At 34.4% G+C, this 18,648-nt stretch overlaps 1 protein-coding gene across 21 annotated transcripts in view; it reads right to left on the bottom strand.

Annotated features, from left to right (window-relative positions):
- Positions 1–254: 254 nt before the first annotated feature.
- Positions 255–18,648, bottom strand: part of SLC16A7 (solute carrier family 16 member 7) — a 206,448-nt gene continuing 188,054 nt past the window's right edge. For all 21 annotated transcript variants that reach the window (XM_008274239.5, XM_008274240.5, XM_089307426.1 and 18 more), the window contains 3 exons: positions 17,040–17,183; positions 13,064–13,879; positions 255–9,824 (listed from right to left, as the gene is read on the bottom strand). In XM_008274239.5, the coding sequence (XP_008272461.3) occupies positions 9,547–9,824; positions 13,064–13,879; positions 17,040–17,183 (1,238 nt within the window). In that variant the 3' untranslated portion in view covers positions 255–9,546. The remainder of the gene's footprint in view (positions 9,825–13,063; positions 13,880–17,039; positions 17,184–18,648) is intronic.

The following is an 18,648-nucleotide window of genomic DNA, read 5'->3' as shown; positions in this document are numbered from 1 at the left end:
GGGGAGGCAAGGGCAACTTTTTGAAATGGGCTTGTTCTCGGTGTAAACCCATTAAAGTGAATTCTCTTGAAAAACAAACAGCAGACATTCATTTAAGTCCTTGGAAATGGACTGTATTTTCTGCTGTGTCTCAGTACCATTGACAGTGATAAGTGAAAACTCCTTAATGTGTGGATTCTATCAGAAATATTATGTGATTAGCATAGAGTCCCATAGTATTTAATGGTCCTTAAGAACAAGAAGTACAGATCTCATTTCAAAAATTTAACATGAATATTTATTTGTCATTTTAATTTAATAAGCAACATGTTTTTTAAAACATAGTATAGAAATATATATGCATATACTTTCTAAGAAAACAGCACAGGCTTGCAATAAAAATTAGTGAGCAGTAAGAAATAATTAAAATACAGTAACAATAGAGTACAAAGGAACACTGACAGTGCTAAATTGCATAATTTACACAAAAAATACTCTGATTTTATTGCATTTATCTCCCTCTCACACCACCACCCAAAAAAAAAAAAAAAAGAATAAAGCTCAGCGTACAGAAGCACTTATGATCAAGGTCAAGGCTGGAAAATAAGTAGCACCTTTGGTCATTAAAATGATTGTCAACATTTCCAGGAAGCCTAAATAGAGCATTTCTGATTTTGTAAAGAAAGTAAAACTAATTCATATGTACCAAAAATTTAGTGGCTGCATATTTCAGTATTTGCATAGAATGTTTGACAAAATAAAAACGAATTCTTCAAAAACAGAATATTAATTTTAGACAACAAAAATGCTACAGGTGTTTTCTATATCTTACTGTTGCAATTAGCCAAAGAATTATTCTAATATACACTCAGTGTACATCACAGAATACTGCAGTAGTCTTTTAATAATCCAGATCCATCAATTCATTTCAATAAAGGGATTATTCTGTATCTGGCACTTCACTAGGCATCGGAGTTGTACTTATGACTAAGATAACATCCTTGTCCACAAGGAGCTCACAGTCTAGTAACAAAGAGATGAATTTGCAAACGAAAATTACAGGCAAAATTTGTTTTCCCACACAAGAATACAACATTTGGTTTGAAATTTTTGTAGTGAAACTTAGAAACTACAATAGAGGTTTTTCTACAATATTTTGTCTATATAACACTGTAGTATAACTAAAAGTAGTAAATTATTCAGTACTCAAACAAATTTGCTTAAAAATGAAGTAGAAACAAAATTAACTGACTATAAATTAAAAATCATCAACAATATTAACTATTCCTGATTTAAATAATTCTACATTTTATTTCATTAAAACAAAATACTTATATGAAAATGCCAGTTCTTAAATTTTTTGGTTAATTTTTTTATACATGTCTTATTTCTCAAGGTGAGTACTGCTATATATACAAAACACTCCAGAAATAAATAAGTATACCAAAATCAAATCACAGTCACTTTAAATACATCCATTTGTCAGAAGGCAAAAAGAATATAGTTCTTTCTTATATTTAAAAATCTTGACAGGCATTTATTTAAATGAATCCTTTACATTTTATTAATTTTTTTTAACAAATGAAATAGTGCAGCTGTGATTTAGGTTATTTGGATTGAATTATCTTAGATGTCAAGCAAACCTACCCTTCTGTTTATTTCATTAGCAGAGTAAGGGTCATTGATATAGCATATAGCATGTGATGTTATGACTATTTGCTCAATGATCACTAAGACAGCTATAGAACAAACAAACTACCATTTTGACTTTACTTAATTAAAAATCAGAAAATATAGCATAAAAGTAACTTACATTTAAAATATAATCATACAGATTAAGTCCTAAATTCTATTCAATAAAAAATTCTTGCCAAATATTAACTAGATATGGCTACTGCCAATGTCCTAACATACACTTTACTAGTAACATTATTACACATAATATTTATATATTGCAAGCTTATTTTTATGCTCCAATTTGATGCTGGGATAAGAAAGATATTGTTTCAAAGATTGTAAGTCATAAATAAAATATTTCCAAAAAATCCTCAAAATGGGTAATTGTTCATTCTAGGAAATATTTAACACACTGGTTTAAAGTATCTGGGGGAAGGAGGTTTTTACATAAAAAGCTTCAATAGTATGTCAATTTTAGTAAATATTTGGGAAAAATCCTTCTCTTTCATTTTCAACAGAGGAATTGCTAAACCTGATTCGTATCTGATTAATGTATGATCTCACTTTTGTCATCATTTCAAACAAAGGGACATATTTAGTTGGTACACTGACTGTAGTTGTTAAGGCCTGTCACCTGTCAGAATGACAATGAGAACTTGGTACATACAGATGTCAGTTTGACGGAAACTAACTAAATATATCACAAATTGCAGATGTAATTATGGCCCTCCCTAATCATAAAAGATTTTACAGTTTGACAAATGAGTTCATCAAAACTTCTATTAAGATGTATTCTTATGGTAAATATCCTTGATGAATGGACAAACAAGTATTGAGTACAGATTAGTGTTTGCATACTTCTACATGGTGAGTCCCTAATATCTACTGAGCTACTAATATCTGCCTTTCACCAGAATCTGTTATTCAGGAGAAATTTTTGTTTGTTTCTGGAAGAGAATGAAAAGAGGAAAATTTAGAAAGACTATCAGTTTAGATAAGATGTGGGTGGAGATAGATGGTTTTTTTAGTATCAAAGGAGTTCTTCTTACATGTTGCCAGAAATATCCTGTGGATTTTGGTATTGTTTAGTTAGGGGAAGTAACTACTGAAAAATAAAACTGTCTGAAATAGATACATATTATTAATTAACCTATCTTTAGTTTTTTACATCAAGAAACACATCAAATCACATTATGGCAAGTATTTCTTGCATGAAATTAAGTAATTAAAAAAATTTAACAGTATGTATTTTATAATCTGGCATTTTACTTTAGGGAACAAAAAATGAATGTTTATTCTAAAACATGAACATAAATAAAATAGGAAATTAATGGAATACTGACACATGATTACTAAGAACACAATACTGGTGTGTTTTCAATTAATTTGCTATTGCTTTGATAGCATATATGGTGAAAAATCATTCATCCCATTATTTTTGATTCACCAAAATTGCCTGCTGTGGTAATCAGCAAATATTCTTCAAATTCAGTTTGCAAACATAATGTTGCAGAGTATTATTGGGGACATACATTCATTTGTGACGTAGAGAATTTTCTAACCGTAGGTTTGGAATATATATTTTTGGGAAAAAATTTAATTCACTCTGTAAGTCACCATTACCAATAGGAAAATTCAAATATGTTCAATAGAGCAAAAAGTTTGATAGGAGAGAAAAGGCCTAGTTCTATCTCCGACTCTGTATTTACTCAGAGGACTGATATCTATTAACACAAAATTCTGAATGTAATCTTGTTTTATACTATAAAAATGGGGATAGCTAACAAAATAAACTGATGCTTTTGAAAATGAAATGAATTAACTAAATGTATCTTTTTATAGATAAATATATCAAAAACAAAATATAAAACAAAATGCTATTATTTAATGCCCGACAAATAAAACATTTCAACTCATATGTCCTGTCTTAATAAACCAGACATCCTTATACTTTAGTTAGAAATACAAAGAACATGATAGAAAAATAAAGTTTATTAAATGGTATGTCAGAAATTTGTACCCTAATGAATAAGTACAAAAACAAATCTAACTAAAAACTTTTATGATGCATAAGTAAAAAAAATAGAATCAAAGTTTTAGTCAAAAAAGTACATTTTAAAATTCCTCCCTGTAATTCATGAGATAAAAAATGGAAGCTTTTGTTTTTCCCAAAAGAATTTTTGCCCACTTTTTATGCCTTACTGAAAGTTCAATAACAACAGTGCCACATATAGCTTCTCTAGTTTACTTTGCCACATTTGAATTAAAAACAAAGAAACAAAAGAAGTCTGCTTTATCATGTGAACAAGAGGTATTTGATGAAATGCTCATGAATTTATGATCACTGAAAAATATTTAAGTACCACTCACCTTTCTAACAAGGATATGTGAATACTGAAAGAACATGGCGAACGCACAAATAGTGGAAATGTACCTAACCCCGCCAAACAAGCAAAAATGTCCATAATTAGAAGAAAAAGTGCCAAAAGGAATTTTACCTAGGTATCATAAAAGACAAAGGAAGAATAATTTTTCAAAATGATTATAGAAGAAAGGCGATCCTGAAAATTATTTTTTGCAATATTAATTTTACTGTTGAAAACATTTAAAATTATGGTTTTCAATAATATAGCAATTCTTTTATGATCTGCACAGAAATGATAAAGCAGCAGCAGTAGGAGAGAGAGAACTAAAATAAACCAAGGGTGAATACTTGGCACAGGGGCTAAGGCATTTCCTGGGATACCCGGGTCCCATGTTGGAGGGCCTTGGTTTGAGTCCCAGCTTTACTTCCAGCTCCAACTTCTGGAAAATACATACCCTGGGAAGCAGCTCAAGTACCTGGGTCCCTGCCACCCACGTGGGAGACCTGGTTTCCCAGGCCCAGGTGTTGCAGGCATTTGGGAAGCAAATCAGCAGATGGAATACCTCCCTCTGTCTGCCTCTGTCTCTTTCTCTCTGTGCCTTTCAAATAGAATGAAATAAATATTAAAATGAACCACATCATACAACCTTGTAAGAGCTAAGGTCTATAGTATACAACTGATAGCAAAGAAACTAGAACCATAAAAATGTGAGTTCAGCAAATTATTAATTTCTAATTGTACCAGAAAGATCCCTAACTGAGCCTCTTAGTTTTACACGGATCTCAAATATCAGATAATACAGACAGATATACAGAGATCAAAATATTAAGAAAAACGAGATGAGCAGAGTCAAGAATGCAATTCTGATCTTCAATTTCAGTAACTTTGATGCTGCTTGCTATTGTGAATGTTGTGGGAAAGAATCTACTTGGAAGGACGTATCAGTGACGTCATTGCACTGTCAGAACCTACAGGATGAAATGCAGTGGTACCGTGCTGTGAACTGAAGTAAACTTCAATTCTCAAAATTGTCAGGCACCTGAATAAAATTAGAAATTTCCAGGACAATAAGTGCTAAGAACAGGAAGATCAGGTTTTCTAGATTCCTTAAAATTATATTCAATTTTATGCATGTCTTGCACAAGGAAACTCACATTAACAAAAAAGAATCTTCTATAATATAAGGACCTCACTTAACCAGGAAATTTCAAATCTGTTGTCACCTGGGTGCTCGTATTTGTGAAGATGAGTGGCCCTGGCCATGGCTTCAGGAATAAGGCCATTAGGGCAAATCGCAAATAAGACCAGATAGATCATGGATGACTTTGTGAAAAATGCAGTGCATTGGATGTGCACCATCCGAAAATAGGTAAGGAAGGAGAATCACATTCTAAGAACTTCACAACTCCAGAGGGAGACGACAAAAACAGACACCTGTTCTCTCACTAAAACACATGGGCAAGAGGAAAATGATACTACAGATGTTCAGAGGAAGCTGTAAGCAAGTTAGTGTAGGGGAAGTTGTATTAACTAATGAAAAACGTAGGTACTATCTAGATGGACCAAATCATTTATACTTCATAACATTTTCTTAGATAACTTAGGATAATCCTAAAAATATATTTATGAAAATTATAAATCAAATATTCTGTACTAAGTTTTTTTATTTTTTGAGTTATAACAACAACCAATATGGGAATTACTTATTCACAAAAGCAAAATTTACCTTCTAAATTCAACTTCAGGTAAAATATGTTATGATTGAGTCATATACATGTATCACTGATTTTTTGAGGAAAAATCACAATAAAATAATCATGGCTATTGTATAATCACAATCAATATCTGAAATAATTTGCATTGGCTGGAAAACAAGTCAATTGGATATTACATATTCAGGCTATAGCAAGTGCAGTCTCTTATAAAAACTTAATAAATCATAACAAAACCACAATTATACCTAATTGTCTTATCCATAGCTTTACATTTCTGTGCCTATATTTTACCTACTTTTGCTTCTATTAGGAGGCAGTGTGATGGTGCTCTTTCTGCTTTTAGAAAGAGCTTTTAGGGGCTCTTTCTGCTTTTAGATAAACCTGAGCTTCCATTCGGTTCTGTCCTATACTATCTTTTAGCTTTGAACAATTTTCTTAGCTTCTTTGAACGTGTGTTTTTGCATTCATTCATCTCTCATATCAAGTTAATAACTTCTACCATGGCTTTGGTTTGAGTATTAAAAGGCATTATGTAAGCAAAATGCATGGCATGTACATATTAGTTCCCTTCGCACTTGCATCCTTTTGCCCTATTAAACTGATTTTTATTGTTTTCTTAAACATTTGTAATATTCTACATAAAAGAGAAATTTTTTTCTAAAGTGTTTTGAAAGAAAATTAAGAAGTGAAACGTAAAAATCATGTGAACTTATGCTGAGAAAACATCGTTCAATGTGAAATACACTAGAACCTGACCCATTATCCCTTAAAGTGTGTTGTTTGGAAACAAAAAGGGTCAGGGAAGAGGGAGGGGGTGGGTCAGGACAAGTCCCTAGTCATTGTTCAATTCCTGTTAATGAGGCATAATTAAGGCCCAATAGTGAAAAATATAAGATGCTCAGGTAATGCAAATGGGAAAATACTGAAACTAGCTAGTGATAATTTGGGAACCAGTTCATGACAACTCTCCTTCTGCACAATTTCAGGATGGAGAATTATGGCTTAGCAAGGATTTTAGTGGCGTACTCTGACAATGCTTCATGCTGTCTTTAACATCCAAAACCTTTTGTTTTCTAGAGGAAAATACATTCAGTACTAATTGTTGTAGACACAAAAGCAACCTATATTTCAAACTCCACTTATATTATTATGTACTAATGAAACTTCTGTGCTGATATTCTTTTCTCAATCTTTGAAAGACTTTGTTAAGTCAACATATCTATCAGGTTCATAGGCTGGAGCAAAGAAACAAGCAGACTCATTTACATGACTCCTGAACAATTCTGAATACTGTAAATAGCACTGATTTCAAGTGTGTAGTGGTTTACTTTTCAACATCAATGTATGGGAGTTAACACATTTATAACTGTACAGTACAGTACTACTGCCAGAAGTGACTATGCACTTCACACACATGTGCTTTGAATGTGCAAATTTACTTCTCTTTCTTCTCTAATAACTTAATACATTGTCTTAGAAATGAAGAATTAATGAATATAACCAAAGAGCAGCAAAGCAAATGTGAATTGGTTTTGACCTGTCTTATCAGGAAGTAAGTAAATCTCCACGGAGAAGTCCCCTGGAATGCATCCAACAGCAGGTCTTCACTGACAGGTGATAAAACGGAAATCTTAGATTTCCTTAGACTTAAAACCCTGTGATCATTACTCTTCTATTTATTTTCCCCTGGGGTCTGATATTTATATTAATTTAAAAGTATATTTGAAGAGAATTAAAAACATGTTCTGGAAATGTTTAAACTGGAGAAGTATTAGACAATTTATGCTGTTGGATTTCTTATGACGAATCAGAGTTGAATATGAAAACACTAGCAACAAAAGACAGCTAATTCAAGAATCAAGGATGGGTGAGACTAAATTAAAAACAGCCATATCCTGCCACATTTTCCTGATTTATGTATGTATGATGTTGGCACATCTTCTTTTATTTAATAATTGAAAAATACAAATACTTCTTCATATGCATAAAGCAATATTAAATGAAAAATGGAATTTTATATAGCTTCCTAAATATCAGCTGCATGCTTAATCAGTGCATAAATTTCGTGACTCAAATCCTTAATGTTAACTACTACGAAAGCTTGGTATCCAGGTGCAATCTCACAGGAGTTACAAATAGCACCTGCTTCTACTATAATAATAATAATAAAAAAGGAACAACAAATTCCCTTTGACATCTTAAGAGTGACATCACTGCAATAATTAAGCACTAAATGCTTTTTTATCAATCATATTAATTTAAATCTTAGATTTATAGATATACATATTTGTACTTTTAGCCATAATGCACAATATCTTTCTTGTTTGAAAGTACTTTCTCACTCAAAATGATATTGATAGGTTTGAAAGCACAGAACTATCATATGCCCCTGTATACAAGTGTGATTCAGATTCCCAGATGTTTTCATATAGATATAAAAATGAGAAACTGCTAAAGCAATCTGGCGTGCAATATTTCAAGCTTCTGGCTATTACGATAAAAGTAAACTTACAACTGTAAGTCACACACAGTCTGTACTTCTAGAAGCCATTCTGAACAGATTCCTAGTTCAGTTATGTTTACAGGCAGCAGGAAACCTCACCAGGAGAGGGCAGAATTTTCAAATGCTGCCATTCCTATCATACCAGGCGTTTTCAGTGACGGAGTAAAAGCTTAGAAGGCTCATTAAAGCCACCTCCCACATTTAGGCAGTTGAATTCTTCAAAGCGGAACCTCTGACACTGCTATGTGATAGGGAAAATGAGCATTTGGTCTATTTATAAACCTGTTAACTATGTCTCCAGAATACTCGACTTTGATATTTCAGTATGACATTGAATCTAGATTGAGGCCTGGTTAAAATAAATCCCTGGTTATTACTTTCTGGATCAAGAATTATTAAAGTACTTTTAAAATCACTGGACATAACTCATTGCTAGGTGTCATTTGAATGTTTAATTTGATTCTCACATTAGATAAGAATTCTAAAAATTATTTGAGGGCTCTATAACATCAGGTGCTGATGATCCACCACCACACACAAGGAAGTCATGTGCATGGATTAATCAAGTCTAAAGATACCCAGGAGTAACAATGATTTAAAACTGAGATTTCTCTTTTCTTTATCAAACTTATTTTGTTTATGCAAATGCTTTGTTACAGCAGTCTGTTGTATTTTAAAATTATAGTCACTCTCATTTTGACTCATGTGCTTATGTTTAAAATCCACACTGTAAAGTAGCATGCAGATATACATTTCTTTTGTCACCATGGATTGTTTTTTACTAAAAAATAATAACTATGATAATATTCTTTTTAAATTTATTTATCTTGTTCTCCAGGTACTCTGTACATTTGGATATGAATGTGTGTGTGTGTGTGTGTGCAGGAGAGAATTCTTGTCCCTTCAATTCTATTTTATACCTTAATGTTCAATAAAAAATGAAATAAGAAGAGGCTCATTTATGGGGTTAAACATCTTCCTAACTACTTACACAGGGGTTCAGGATGCAGATCTTTCTAAGTAACCAAGACTGGAAGTCACCTGGAAGACTTTGAAATTAGTATCATAACCACCACACCCAGAGTCGTATTTGGAAATAAATCTGTCACGTAGTTTCTTTGTATGCATATTCTCAATGTTTAACTACCCACATAAGTTTTTAAAACTAATTTCAAACTTGCCGCAGTCTCATCTTCACCCTTCACTGTGACTCCTCATTTCAGCTAAAAACCTTTCCAATATTTGAAAACACAAAAACCCATTCCTAAGCAAAGTCATAAACACTGAACTGGAGACGTGACTCTTGTTAAATATTGGTTTCTCTTTCCGATGGAGGAACATCCTGTGTTTGTGGAACCTTGACAGTAACTTCATCATCATGTGTGGGTTTGTGCAAGGGTTCACATTCCTTGGAGTCAAGCGCCTGCATTTTCTTCTTCTGTGCTTCTTCCATCTTCTTTTCCCGTTCAAGCAATCTATAGTTTATAGCATTGCCAATCAGCAGCCAAATGCTTGCTGTTACCACAACAGCCCCACAGGCTATGTACATGTATTTATATTCTTTAGTTATGTCCACCAATTTACCTAGGAGACAAAGAACATCATTTAGGCTGGCATAATAAAATAGTCATAAAGTAACAACATTTTCAAGTAAGTTTTTCTCCAAATTGAATACCCCGAATATTTAAATTAATGTCAAATGACTTTAGCAAGGACAAAGTATTCTAGATTACGACATCTATATATGCTTAGTAAAAGCATGAACAAGTCCTCTCAGCATTATATCAGCAGTACATTATATTTATTGAAAATTATTTTCCCCAATAAAAAGCAACACAGACAAAATAAGTAAATATGCATCTGTGTGTATGTTTATAAACACGTACTTGTGAGAGGTATATTTTTATATCTATACATGTAGATACAGACATAATCGTCTATTCACTTATAGCACACACACTGAGATTTCTTCAGCCTTCCTACACTTCCTTTCCTATTCCATAAAGAGAGGGAAACTATATCCTTTATGAGAGATGAAAGATCGAAGGGCTTTTACAAAGTTCCTGACAGGCCCTCACATTTACTCAGTACTACACTAAGCACTTTATCTGTAAGATGTCATTTGATCCTTACAATGGATCATTTCTGAGGAGTAATGGGACCATGTGTACATAGCCCCTAAGTGATGGAGCCTGGGCATTCACTGAGGTCCGTATAAATTTCAAGTTCTTAAGAAATCTCCAACATAGCTTCACCCAACCTCTTGGATAAGGTCCATGGGACCTTGGGGAATACGTCATCTTTCCATTTTTATCTGACTCCAAATGATCAAGGCCAAGCTAATTGGGAAGAAGCTACTTGTTCCAGTTGAATACTGAGACCACCAAAAAATTAACTTGCGGTCATTTAGTCTGAAGGTTTAATGACACAAATATTTTTTCAGCTCATCCTCAAACTTAGTTTTGCATACTACATAGGTAAGTATTTTCGCATTTTCAAAAAAAGGCTTTCTCAGTGTCATGTAGAAATCATTTTAAAAGCTGACTAAACAGGGGCCAGAGTTGTGGTATAGCAGGTTAAACTGTAACCTATAATGTAAGCATTCTGTAATGGGTGCTGGTTTAGTCTCAGCTGCTCCACTTCTGATCCAGCTCCCTGTTAATGCAACTGGGAAAATGGCAGAAGACAGCCCAAGTGCTTGGGCCTCTACACCCATGTAGGAGACACAGATGAAGCTCTTGGCTCCTGGCTTTGGCTCACATCAGCCCCGGCCATTGCAGCCCTTTGAGAAAGTAAACAGGTGGATGGAAGATCTCTCTCTCTCTCTCTCTCTCTCTCTCTCTCTCTCTAATGGAAAAGTTTACATTTAGTCTGGCAGTTAATGCTGAGCATAGGGGACAGGCCAAAAATCTGAGTAACTCCACTGTTAATTAAACATTACACAAGTACAGTGTTTTTCAAAAAAGACAGTCTCACAAAAAGAATTTAATACTTATAGCATTTAAAGTCTACGACTAAACAATGCCTAGAGGCTGGTGTCGTGGCACAACAGGTTGGGCCACCACTTGTGATGCTGACATCTCACATCACAGTGCTGTTGGAGCCCCAGCTGCTCTGTTTTGGTTTTAGCTTCCTGCAAATGGGTGTGGGAAGACAGTGGACGATGGACCAAATGCTTGGAACCCTGCTACCCACATGGGAGATCAGGAAGCAGTTTCTGCCTTGGCCTGGCCCAGCCCTGGCTGCTGCAGCTACTTGGTGATCAATCAGCAAATGGAAGATTGCTGTCTCTCCTTCTTTCCCTGTTGCTCTGCTTCTCTGCTAAATAAATATTTAAAAAAAAAATGTCTTAACTTCAAAAATACATTTATGCATGTGTCTTGAAATCTCAGGCTCAGACAGCAGAAATGAATTTATCAGAATTTCCTTCTAAAAGCATTCACATCTGTAATCCAAAAGGAAACCAAAGAATAATCATAAGGAAATTCAACAGAATTTTAATGCTTCTATTCTGACTATTGTATCCCTTTCTTCCTTCCATTTTTCCTTTATATCAAACCAGCTTATCAATTTGAAAGGGTCTTTGGTGGTGCCCAATACGTAGCTAGTCTCCTTTCTGAACAATGTACCATAGCTACATTTATAGGAATATTTGAAAGTACTAAGGTAATCTTTGTCATTTAAAAATACGGAATCTAAGTACCTGATCAAAAATTAACTTTGCCTGATTTTCCTTCATTCTTGCAGTAATGTAAAAATATGCCTTCCTTGAGCATTTAACAAATTCCAAATGATATAAACATGTATTCTAATTTAAAAAAAGATTCTGTTCTTTGTAGAGCATTAGTTTACATTTTTTGAATCCTCTTAATATAAACTTATCTGTATCACCAATGATAAAATAAGCATCCCATTTTACTTTATTTTTAAATATTTGTTTATTTGAAATTAGATTTATGGGATTTGGGGCAGTGGGGAGAGAGGCCTTCCATCTACTGGCTCACTCTCCAGATGACTGCAAAGACTGGGACTGGACTAGGAAAATCCAGAAATCAGGAGCTTCTTCCTAGTCACCCACATTGGTGGCAGGGGCCCAAACACCTGGGACATCTTTCACTGCTTTTCCCAGGCCATTAGCAGGGAGCTGGATTGGAAGTGGAACAGCTGGACACAAATCAGCAGACATATGAAATGCAGGGCAACACTACCCACTATGCCACAATGCCTCTCCCCCAACTTTATCCTTGTGATGTATTTTTCAAATGTACAAAACAACTGATAGAGAAAAAAAATCTTGAGAATTATGTTACTAATTATTAATACTAATTTTTGAAGTTTAGGTATGTGGTATAGTGATGAATCATTTCTTTCTTGGGACACCCATATTTTAGATCTGAGTTCCTGGTTCAAGTCTTGGCTATTCTTCCCACAGAGCTTCCTACTAAAGCACACTCTGGGATGTCGGGTGATGGCTCAAGTACTTGGGCCCCTGGCTTTGGTGTGGCCCAGTATTTGGGAAATGAACTACTTCTTGGATGATCTCTTCACATCTGCCTGTATCTCCCTCTTTCTAATAAAATGAAAATAAATAAGATTTTTAATTAAAAAATTAAGTTCAGAGATTCAGGCTCTGAAAAAATTTAGGTATAAAATTGACTAATTATGAAAAGCTTTAAAATACACAATAAAACTCCAAATTCCTATTCCCCACATTTCATGCTATTAGTCTTACTACCAAACACATTATTAACTGTAAAGACAGTCTCTACTAATGGATAATAATTTAGTGGCTGTTGTCTTTCCTTGAAGAGAACGCTTCTTACCAGCAATAGGAGGGCCAAGAAGAACTGGCCCACATTCCACAATTGTGACAAGTCCCACAGCACTGGAAAACCTTGGAGCACCAACCAGGTCCATAAGCGTTTCAAAGAGAACACTGCTAACACTCCCAAATCCAAGGCCAAAAAATATAGCATACACCACCAGGCTTGTGTAGTCTGTTGCCAGAGGGCACAAGAGATGACATATTCCGGTGAACATGATTGAAAAACTGAAGAAGTACTGGATTCGGGGTCGAATGAGTTTGGAGTTTGCAATTAGCCCTCCAGAAGGCCTAGCAAACATATCAACAAAAGCCATAATAGACAGCAAGAAAGCTGCAGAATACTCGTCAATCCCCTGATCTTTAGCGTAAGGAGCCAAGAATATGATGGGAGCAAAAAAGCCCAGAAACATGATGACGTTTCCCGAGAGGTATATAAGAAATCCTCTGTGCTTAAAAAGGGAAAAGTCTAAATACTTATTAATTTTTTCTGACATTGTTTTCTTCTGGATTTTCTGCAGATTTGAATCTTCTGTTCTTATGCCAATCTTATTCGTGGAATTAGAAGTAGTCTGTTTTGGTCTGAGGGGTCTCATGAGTGACCCAGCCACACAGGCATTCAAAAGTATACCTCCCAAAATCAAGAAGCTTCCCTTCCAACCGTAAGTGTTAAAAAGGTACTGATTGAAAGGAGCCAATGTACTTAAGAAAACAGGGCTTCCTGCCATAGCCAATCCGTTGGCCATGGGTCGTTTCTTATAGAAGTATTTGCCAATTATCGTTAAGGCTGGTTGCAGGTTGAAGGCTAAACCTAAACCTAGAAGGAACAAAACAAAAGAGAAAATAAAACCACAAGCACAGGATGCCACCCACAACAGAAATTACTATTCCAAATGTGCATTCAAGTAGGCAGGACTAAAAGTGCAATGTGGGTACTAATTTTGGATAATTATAAGTCTAAACATAATTGTGTAAGAACAAAAAGGTACTCAAAACTGGACACTTGCTATGACAATTTCACATTCCTTTAATTTTAAACCACAGAAATAAAACCAAGAACTTCTACTGATGGGTGAACCATCACAGAATAGGCTCAAACAGGATGACATTGTTAGTTCTTATTAAAACCACTTAGCTCCACAGATAAATTAATCTCATCCTCTTAATATATGTTTACATAACCACACAGAATAGATGTCTTTCTTGTGACAAAGAGCACAATTTAAGAATGTGAGTATTTTCCCTCTAGAGTTGAAGGAATATGGACAGATTAAAAAGGTCATGTTTTCTAACAATCTTACATCTCCCCACAGACATTTCTTTCAACACTATGTAAATAACAAAACAGAGAAATATATTTATGCCATTAATTGCATGCTCTCTCTGCACACCTCACATTCCACATTTAATGTATACAGATTCACATGTGTGTTTACTTAAAATTTTTTTTTTGCTTGAAACATATTTTAATTTCAGAGACTAAAGCTGATTGCTTATATGAGTTGAAATTTCCACTGCCTAGGGAACTCCTTGGCAGTCTGGAACATCACCTTTGAGAAATGAGTCACAATAGTAATGAATAAGATCCTCTAAAATCTATATAAAATTGAATTTTACAAACTGCTTCTTTTACCTTCTCAGCCTAGGTATTACTCTACAATATTTTAGAAACTAGAGAAATAAGTTTAATTTCCTACATTGCTTAAATGGAACTGATATTGCAAAGTGGGTGTTCAGGCTCTGGAACACAGGGATCTGAGTACTGCACTCCTTCATGCAAGTACTTTCTGTGAATAAGAGGATTCCTAAAAGCTCTAAAGAAGGAACCTAGACAATGCTTTGGATAGAAACAGAACAGTATACATTCTAACTCTGTCTCAGCTGCTCCTCTGGGATATGCAGACTAAGTGTGAATAGATTGATTTAGAGATAATAAATTGACCAGCTTATGGTCAAGTAGCTTTGTAAGCAAAATCCTAAACTAAAACCCGGGTATTAATAAGAGGCAGCAGGTGATGGTTCAAGTAGTTGGGTCCAGGATACCCATGAGAGAGACTTGGATTGGGTTCTTGGCTCCAGGCTTCGGCCTGTTCTGCTCTGTCTGTTTCAGGCATCTGGGGAGGGTACTGTATCAGCAGGTGGGAGTTCTCTGTTTCTATATTTGTCTCTTAAATAAACGAATGCTTAAAACATTAAAAAAAAAAAACAACCTAGGTATTGTGTTTCAAAGATAAAGTTTCTTTGTTATGTTCCTCCTTTCCCACCTTCCGTCCCCCTATTCTTGTGCCTTGGGATGTCCAGTGTTTGTTAACAGAGTCCCTCCCTTTTCCATTCTGGCATGGTAAAATGAACATAAGACCTGAAATCAGTAGATCTGAATCTGCCCCCAACTACTCACCTATTTTGCACTACTGGGTAAAATACTCAGACTTCCTGAACTCTAATTCACTTAACAACAACAACAACAACATCAAAAGCATTTTGTCAAAATCAAGTAAGTTCTAGAACTGTAAGATGTTATCTAAATGACATTATGATTACTATTATTTTCAATTTTTATGTTAAAATAACAAACAGCTAGGAACTTGTAAAGCGATACCCTCATTTTTTTCATTACACATTCCAACTTCCTAAGCAAAAGGTGATTTTTATTTTATAGACAAAGAGGCTGAGGTATAAAGGGGCTAATCTACCCATGACCACAAAGATAGTATGTGCAGCATTAGGTTTAAAAGCTAGATCTCTCCACTTTCAGAGATCAAAGTTGGAAGTGAAGTTGGCTAAGAAAGATCTATGGGAAATCCCTCATAGGTATACACAATGGTTGGCTCTAGAAGCATGAAAGTCTTCCAGACTCAAAGAATGGGATTCTACGTTAAAGTAACAATACTGCTATTGGTGTATCTGGTACAGGGACAATGAAACCATCTTCTCTCTAAATATACTGATTTGTAAACCTGTCATGACTTCTGTGGACCAGTGCACCATCAAGTCCACACAAGGAAAGCAGTGTTTTCTCCATCATGACAATGCTTAGATGTAAGGTTTAATTTACATGATCAATAAATGACCTGCCATAACAAAAGGGCAGAAAGAGGAGGAGATGCTGCGTAGAGAAAGATCTTAACATCTCTATTATTGTAGAGATGCAAGAATGTAATGTACGATTTAATATATGTATTTTGGATCACCAAATGATATACGAGTGTGTAACTAATATACTACACTAATGAGAAATGTGTTCACCTTTTAATCTATGCACATCAGAGAAACAGTCTCATTATATATTTACGTCTGATTTTTTTGGTCAGATTTTTCTTAAAATTTGAATGTAGACTTTTTAAAAGCAATTTATTATGCAGAACAGCAAAAATAATAATTTCCAAATGTATATATTCAGGTCGGTTTGAGTAAAAAAGACACTATGTATGAGAAACAATGATAACGAAGTGACAGCCTGTCATTCTAAATATCTGTGTTGGTTTCAAATGTGACTTACCTGGCTTTTAAATAGAATCATTTGGGTAAAAAAGAAGGGAAATGTTAAAGAGCTCTAATGTTCACCAGAACACAGACAATAATAATTTTATTGTTGAAATTAAATCACTGTAACCAGAAAATATTTGTTTGCACAATTTTAACATTTTACAAGTCAGACAGATACTCTCAGTGGGAATGAGAAAAAAATTAAGTTTAAAAAAAATCATTTTTTTAGCTCCAGAAAGTCTGTATCCACCATACAATCTGAACTAGCAGAAGAGTAAAAAATGAGCAACTAAAAACGAGCCTAAGTTGTTTTCTTTTTAGCATTTGATAATATACTTCAATGCACTAGATGAATATACTTTAAAACACCATTGTTTATAGAAAGTAAAGTCACAGAAAATATCAAGAATTTCTGTTGTTCGTCCTCATAGGGTTCTTTAGACAACAGAAGTATTAAGAAGAAGATAAGCTGAAAAGAAAGCCTGGCTTACCTCCAATGAATCCCATAGTGAGGTAAAGCTGTATTACACTGGTACAGAAGGAGGCCAAGACCATTCCCAAACAACATAGTAAACCTCCTGCCATCACCACCGGCCGGCTGCCATATTTATTCACCAAAACACTGCTTATGGGACCTAAGGTGGAATGCAAATTAAGAAATATTCAGTTGTTCGTTATTCACCTATTTATTTATGTCCAATATCTATTACTTTTTAATTTGAGAAAGCACAGTTTAATCATCAAAATGCTCATTCACATTGAATGGAGTGGAGACGACTCACAATATTGCATAAATAACATGTGATTATTTAAAAAATTATTTATTTCATTGTCTTTGAAAGGAAGACACACGCACATACACACACACACACACACACACAGAGAACGAGAAAGGCAGAGACAGAGACAGGAATCTTCCATCCCCAAATTCTGTAACAATCAAGGCTGGGCCATGGTGAAGCTAGGAGCTCAAAATCAATCCAGGTCACCCTTAGGGGAGCAGGGATCTGACTACTTGAGCCATGAACACTGTTTCTTAAGGTCTGGATTAGCAGATAACTAGAACTGGGAGCCTGAGCTGGGACTCAAATTGAGGTACTCCAATATAAGATACAGGTATCTTGACCGATGTCATAACTACCATGCCAACTGACTTAACTCTGACTACTTATTTTTCACCATATATGTGAAAGCACATAAAATAGCAAGTTAGAGGTATTCAACACATAATTTATTATGAACATAACCCTTCAGATATTGATGAAAAAATTTTTCAACAGAACATACCTAAAGTGTCTAAAATATCTTAATAAATACAAGCAAATTTATGTACCAAAAATCTAGGGATTACATAAATGACATGTCTCTGTTAAAAGTTTATTGTTCAGAATAATGTATATGTATATATAGACACATTATATATTTTATACATTAGACACAAATGCCATTGATTACAGCTCAAAATTTTTAATTATTTTCACTGTGAATTTCAATACATTTCACTGATTCTAAAATACCAGTTATTTTCATCCTGTATCACAATAACAGTGAGCATAGTTTACATTTGATGGCTTCTTCTAATGTCTGTTCATCAGGTGGCAGTCATAGGTAGCAGCATAGCCATAAAGGTTTATATAAGCCTGAATTTGGTTATGATTTATTGTGACTTGACTGGACAATGTTTAAACCTTCAAATTTGAATCAAAACATTTAAGAAGCATTTGGGAAACTTAATTAACTTTAAAGAGGAACCCAAGAATGATACATATTTTGCAAACACTTAGATATAGCTATAACTTATAAGAATATCCTCCACTTAATTTACTAAAAAGAAGTACATCTTTGAGAACAAGTTTTACTATTAACTCTCATAATACAACTCTTTGAGGACAGAGATCCTGCACGGGAAGTTAGTGCACAGTGAATCCTGTTGTTAATTTAACCATTACCTGTCTCAACTGTTGAATAGTTTTCTTTGTCATACAATTTGTTGAACTCTTTACTTATTATATTCTTCTGTGTTTAAAGTTAATTGAAAATAGATCTTAGTAAAAAAATAAGACTGGGAATAAGAGAGGAAGGAGGAAGAGGGGTGGGAGT

Source organism: Oryctolagus cuniculus, chromosome 11 (genome assembly GCF_051225735.1).
Source record: "Oryctolagus cuniculus isolate XC-2025 breed Fujian yellow rabbit chromosome 11, ASM5122573v1, whole genome shotgun sequence".
In the NCBI taxonomy this organism is placed as follows: Eukaryota; Metazoa; Chordata; class Mammalia; order Lagomorpha; family Leporidae; genus Oryctolagus; species Oryctolagus cuniculus.
This window is presented reverse-complemented; position numbering and strand designations above follow the sequence as displayed.